The sequence below is a fragment of the Musa acuminata genome, chromosome BXJ3-8, assembly GCF_036884655.1.
Source record: "Musa acuminata AAA Group cultivar baxijiao chromosome BXJ3-8, Cavendish_Baxijiao_AAA, whole genome shotgun sequence".
Lineage (NCBI taxonomy): Eukaryota > Viridiplantae > Streptophyta > Magnoliopsida > Zingiberales > Musaceae > Musa > Musa acuminata.
Genome location: NC_088356.1, coordinates 13,092,239 through 13,098,890, shown reverse-complemented (window position 1 = coordinate 13,098,890; position 6,652 = coordinate 13,092,239). Strand labels below are relative to the sequence as shown.

At 43.2% G+C, this 6,652-nt stretch overlaps 1 protein-coding gene across 1 annotated transcript; it reads right to left on the bottom strand.

Moving 5' to 3' along the window:
* Nucleotides 1–3,618: 3,618 nt before the first annotated feature.
* LOC103994564 (pentatricopeptide repeat-containing protein At3g22150, chloroplastic) lies at nt 3,619–6,566 on the bottom strand. Its single transcript, XM_009414932.3, has one exon. The coding sequence runs from the start codon at nt 6,500–6,502 to the stop codon at nt 3,839–3,841; it is 2,664 nt and encodes an 887-aa protein (XP_009413207.1). The 5' UTR covers nt 6,503–6,566; the 3' UTR covers nt 3,619–3,838.
* Between the last annotated feature and the right edge of the window lie 86 nt (nt 6,567–6,652).

The window sequence follows — 6,652 nt, the reverse complement described above, 5'->3', positions numbered from 1 at the left end:
ATTTAATTGTTGCTTCTAAGTATGTTTGCATTACATCTACTTTTAATTGTCACTTTATTAGGAAATAACATGAATAAACTACCTTCAATGAAACCAATAATCATTTGTGAAGATTTGATAACTATTGTCTATCGGTAATTTCGAATGGTCTTTAAAAGTGTACAGAGCTCCTTTGCTGAATAACTAAAAGAATTGGATAATTTAATCTCATCTATTCTCTCATAAGTTGATAAAACCAAGGTTAATTAACTTCTCTTATCTTCTTGAGGATTGTACTCATGCATCGAGATGTTACTAGCCTTTGTTTATTTTTTGTTCACACTTCTGAATTACTTGAAGTGTTGTACTCTTTGCGCTGAGTTAGTTATTATATTTATCTTATTATTGTCATCAAACTTTTGGAATACAAAAAGTATTATCTGGAAAGTAAAATTTTATCCCTAGGATTATATAACCTTATCCATCGTTTTCGTCGCCTACTCCAAGTGAAAAAAATCACATGCTGCCTTCTCTACTCCCTAATCGAGCATCGCTATATCAACTAAAGTCTACCTATTTCGATTACCTCGATGAAAAGCCCTTCAACATTGGTCTTACGAAGTTTCCTAGTCAGTGACATTCTACATTGGCTTAGTACTTTGTGTTTATAATTGTATTTTCTTCTATCTTCTCGATCCTCTTTCATGATCATGCACTCTCCTTTCATGGAATCAAGGGATTGGTGGCCACCTAGAAGTCCATTCTTTATGGTACCGTGGCACTCTCTCATGCCCATAACATTACTATTTGTCGTCTTATATCCACGTTCCTTTTCTTTGCGAAGCACTCCTCCAAGTCCACCTTTATTCTTCTAGACACTTTTTGAATAGCTAAGTCACTCCAAACATGACATCGCTCATTGCTCTTTTCAATCATCTGTTTTAACACCTTTGTGTTATGTAAACAAGACACTTTAGTTGATGAAAAAACATACTATATCTCATGTACATGGCCTTTACAATCATGGTGCATGACTTATGCTAATTACATTCTCCTTTGTATCCTCGATAGCAATATTTGCTCATTTTGCCTTATCTACTAATTTGTCAAGCTCCCTCAAGCAACTATGAGTTTTGGAGTAGTTCACCCTCTAGTAGCTTTGAGCATATACCTCTTAATGACCAAGTCTCTCGTAAGACTCATTAGTACTTGTACTCGGAAGATCCACCTCTGTGGTATAGCCTTCATCCATCAATGTCGAAGATTTTTATTTGATGCAAAATTCGATGCATGCATAAAAGACTCATCTTTACGGTACCATAACATTTACGTTTTGAATTTATAACCCTTCTTGTCATTGTGTTGCTCACTAAAACGGAGCTCCTAACAATTCCAAACTTTTCTTCGGATTATTAAGTCCCTCACATGACTTGTCATTGTGTTGCATTACCTCAAATTGTTCCACCATGATTTGCTACATTAAATTACCTTTTAGTGATGTTGCCATTGCACTCTGATCTTAGTGTTGTGAACTTGAACTTTGATCTCTCCTTGTGTAGCCGATACCACTTCCAATTGTGTTCACTTCTTTGACAATCGATATTCGTCCATTTGCACTTGAGCCACTAATGAACGAAGTGCAGATTTAGGACGGTTCATCACCTAATAGCCCTTGAAGCCCATTAACTTCATTGAAAATTGGTGTGTCATTATTTAGATCCTAGGCCTTTAGCCTTAACACAATCTTTTCAATGTGCATCACTCCCTTTATAGCAATTAAATAGCAACATTCACATACTTCTCACAAGTGTTTGCCTCCGTAGCCTCTTTCCTATGCCAAGGCTTTCAATTGTAGTTCACTATTATAAGTTGAACTAATCCCTTACCTTAATCCTTTCATCACTCGCTTTATTAAAATAAGGTGCATATGCTTCAAAGTCCCTTTTGACTTTCACACCATGCAAGATGAACTCATTTTATCATAATAAGAAAACTAATGAATAACATGATGCTACTCTTATCTTTACAAGAGTTCATGTCCTCAACCTCTCTCCAAAGAAAGCTTCACAAAGTTTGTGCTTCTGTTCTATGTTTTACCTTCTAAGTCAACTCCCTTCATGCAACTTGGCTACTTATTCAAGTTTCACATAAGTTGCTTTACTCCTCGATTTACATTGAAATCATGATGGCCCTCGCATCTATCATTTCATGGGTTAGCCATCCGTTAAGCTCAATTCACATTAACTCTAGATGTGCCTTTATCTAGTATTGTCTTTGATCGCTCTACTTGATCTAGCAATGCGTCTATCAACGAATTACCTCATGTAAAATCTTATAATAACTCCTTGTCGCTTGCTTGATTGTGGCCCCCTTCAAGCTTTTGCAAAGCTTTTTTATATTGCACATGAATTTTATCTTAAAAAATTTGAGACTTATCCTCTAGATATTTGTTCTATTATAGTAACTTTTTTTTTTTTCGCATTCTTCTTTCTAGAAATTTCTTAGACCACCATCTCCTAAGAATACATTGTCTTATGAAGACGCAGTAGTGTATTGTTTTGCAATTACGAATGCACAAATCATGACTCTTCTCCAAATGTAGCCATCTATTATGCCCTCAAGGCCTAGCAATGTGTTGAATCTACTACATCGTTTAGAGTCTCGTTGACATAACTTTTTCTCTCATTTCAAAGCGAATGTTTTCATGTTTTATATAGCCAAAGTTTAGTCACCTTGGAATGACCACATACAATCCATTGTTTGCATATAAGTTATTGCATTAGTACTGAATTCTTTTGAGTCAATAATTTTTCTCACCTTTACGAGCTTTGTACAAATTCGTTTGGTTGTCGAGTAACTCATCTCTACTTGTATGATTTGATCCTCTGCCAAGCATCATTGTTTGCATTGAGCACCTTCAAGTTATGTTGACAACATCGAGTCGTAGCTCAAATTTAGCCATTCTAATGTTTATTAGTTATGTATTCTTCCTAGCTCATTTGTCCTCGTGGCATCTCTTACGTAAAAGATTAATCATTCTTCTTTATATCAATCATGGATGTTCGCTCCATCGAATGACTCATTTCCCTAGTTTATGATTATTTTTTCCTGCATGGTCATGTGTGTTGCTCTTCATGTAACCATGCTAGGTCCTCATGTTGCATGCTAAGTGTTTCTTAGTACGTTTGTCCTGCTTTGATATCATTTGATACGGACTTAATTAGTTTTGCCTATGTTATGCAACAAGGGATCAGTCTCCCTGTAACCTTATAGGATCCACAAAAGAAAATAAATTAGTAGAAACGTTAACTCAAGATCCCACGAGTAATTTTTTAGTAAGTACTTGATAAATAATACAAAATACAAAGAAGAATTTTATGATCTCTAAATGGATGCATGACGAAAAGCCTTATCATGTTAAATCGGATATACTTTCAAGCTAGAATATTTCGATTCATCCTAGAGTTAATATAAGGACGTGAAGTTTCTCCAAACCGTTGGAAACTTTCATCGTATGAGTTAAATGTGATAATAATACTATTTGTAATTTGTTGTTGAATTTGATGTATTTTTTAAATTAAATATGTAACCAAGTGTAGATGAGATAATACTAACTAAAGTGGCAGGGGGCGTGAAGCATAATGAAACGAGTCTTCTCGTGCCCATACCTCACAACGAAGTCGGGATTATGAAGCTATACATACATACATACATAAGCAATTAGAATTGTTTTGTCTGTCACTCAGTCGGATCAATGTCCTCTGCACAAGCGAATCTGATCGTTCATCTCTCACCCATGGGAGCCAAAAGATCACAGGCAGAAGAATAGAGTAATAGAGGAGATGCGCAGGGTCTACCTTCACGTCGCACTAGCATCCAACAAAGTTGTCATACTGCTGCTTGTGGAATCAGAATCGCAAGGTCGGAGGGTGGTGTCATAACCTGGTGATTTCATCTCCAAAGCTAACCCTCGAAGCATCGCATATATCTGGTCGTTCTCTGGGTGGGTTCGGTCCCGAGACATGAATCGGTGTGACCAATCCCCAACTTGGATCCAACTGGAACCAGGTTCCTTCCTCAGTCCTCTTTCTCTCATCTCCTTTCTCACCCTATCCACATTGTCCCAGTTCCTGTCGGCGGCATACACGTTCGAAAGAAGAACACGATAACCCGCAAGTCCCCTCTCCTTCCCTATCTCAAACAGCCTGTCAGCTACCGACTCCCCCAACTCCAGTTTGCGATGAATCCTACATGCGGCAAGCAAAGAACCCCAGATTCCTGCATAATTTCCATCATCCCCTAATCCTTTAGCCAACTCATATGCTTCCTCCACTCTTCCAGCCCTACCCAATAAATCCACCACGCAACAATGATGTTCCGGAGTTGCCTCTACGCCAAATTCCTCCATTGATTCATATACTGCGACACCTTCGTCTACCAACCCGGAGGAACTACACCCCGATATAAGTGCTACGAAGGTGATGCCATCGGGTCTTACCCCTGCTTCTCTCATGGAGCTAAACAGAGTCAAAGCTTTTTCACCGAGCCCGTGCTGACCAAAGCCTGACAGCATCGTTGTGTAAGTGACAGTGTTCCTGTCCTCCATGCCATCGAACGTTCTTTCCGCAAACGAGATGTGACCGCATCTGGAGTACATGTCGATCAATGCTGTGCCCACGAACACATTCTCGTCTAGATACCGGCGAACGGCAAACCCATGGATCTCTTTACCAGCTCGGATTCCTCCAACCGGGCTACAGGCAGGAAGGATGGACGCCAGCGTCACTGCATTGGGCGTCAGGCGTTCTTTAAGCATCTTTCTCAACACGGCCGTAGCTTCTTCGGTCTGCCCGCTATGGGTGTACCCAGCAATCATCGCATTCCAGGTGACTCTATCTCGCTCATCCGCTTGCTCCCCATCAAACAGTCGCCGTGCGATCTCGACCGAGCCCGACTTTGCATACATGTCTATCAGATAACTAGCGATCCCATCAAACTTGACGCCGTGCCGAAGGAGGTAACCATGCGTCTCTTTTCCCATCATGATATTGCCCGCATCGGATGCTGCCGAAAGCAAAGCCGCCGCAGTCACTGAATCCACCAAAAACCCATCTTTCTGCATCTCGTACACCAGCGATACCCCCTCGAGATTTAAACCGTTCTGCACAAAAGCCGAAATCATGGTGTTCCATGAGACGACATCTCTCTGGGGCATCCGACGGAAAAGCTCGAGCGCAACCTGAACTTTACCACACCGCGAATACATAACTATGAGCGCATTGCACAGCACCAAAGGCAGCAGGGAACAATTCCTCTTGATCAGATATGCATGGACTTGTTTCCCCAGCCCGAGATCCTGCGACTGCGAGACCGCCATTAGGGAGGAGAGAAACGTCACAGCGTCGGGATCAACCATGTTTGACTCCAAAATCTGGACCAAGAGAGCAAGAGCTTCACCGTAACCACCATTCTGAACGTACCCACCAATCATGGTGTTCCACACTTGCGTATTTTTCTCCTTCGCTTGATCAAATATCCGCCTCGCTGATTGGACCTCCGAAAGTTGGGCGTACATCAAAACAGCGGAGCTGATGACAAACTGATCGTCGATATAGTGATGGCCATGCTTAACAATCAACCCATAGAGCACGTCGCCGTACTGGCTACCCTCCTCCGTAGCAGCAACCGCTGGGAAGACGGTGATAAAACTGACAGGAGTTGGCCGAATACCGACCTCCAGCATAAGCCTAAACTGTGCCAACGCACGATCAGGACGGCGGCATCGGACGTACCATCCGATCAATGTATTCCACGCAACGACATTTCTCTTAGGCATTCTATCGAACAAGAAACGGATGGTATCGGCGTGGGACGTCTCAGGCTCAAGAGCGGAAGCGTACATGTTGAGAAGGGAGTTATTGAGGATCTGGCTCTTGGGGGGTGCCCGAGAGCGACGGATGACGTGGCAGTGGATGGATTTGCCGAGCCGAAGCTGGCGGGAGTCAGCGCAGGCCTTTAGCGCGGAGGAGTAAGTGTATGCGTCGGAGCGGGGGCAGCCATGACGAGAGTGGTGGTGGGAGGAGGAAGAGTTCATTAGGGCGTAGAGGCGGAGGGCCTCGTGGGGGAGGGAGTTGCAGACGTAGCCAATGAGGAGGGTGTTCCAGAGAAGCGTGGGGGTGGGGGCAGAGCGGGCGAGGGAATCGGAGAGGAGGCGACGGGCTGCGTCAAGACGGCCCTCCTTGCAGAGCTGGCTCAGCCGGGCTCGAATGGTGAGCTTGGGATAATTATTGTGCTTCTCTCTTCTGGCCTGCGGGTCCTGGGGAGACTCTTGTGGTTGCTCTTGCTGTTGCTCATGTCGGAGGAGGATGCCACGACGGCGGTGATTGGGATGCTTGGCTTCCTGGTTCGCTGCGGGGAGAGTGGCAGGCAAAAGAGAAGATGGTGGTGGAGCAGCAGCAGCAGGAGGAGAGAAAAAGTGGGCGGTGCGGGTAACGTGGTGGAGCGGCAGCGGGGGGAATGCCATGGTCCAATTCGTGAGCTTCCTCGACGCCCCATTTTTCTCTTGTACTTTTTAATTTCTATTTATCCTTACATCAAATCAAATAGGAGGGTGATCTGATGAGGTGCGACCGCCACGTCCTGAGGTCAAGACGGTCTGCACGTCCGTCCACCT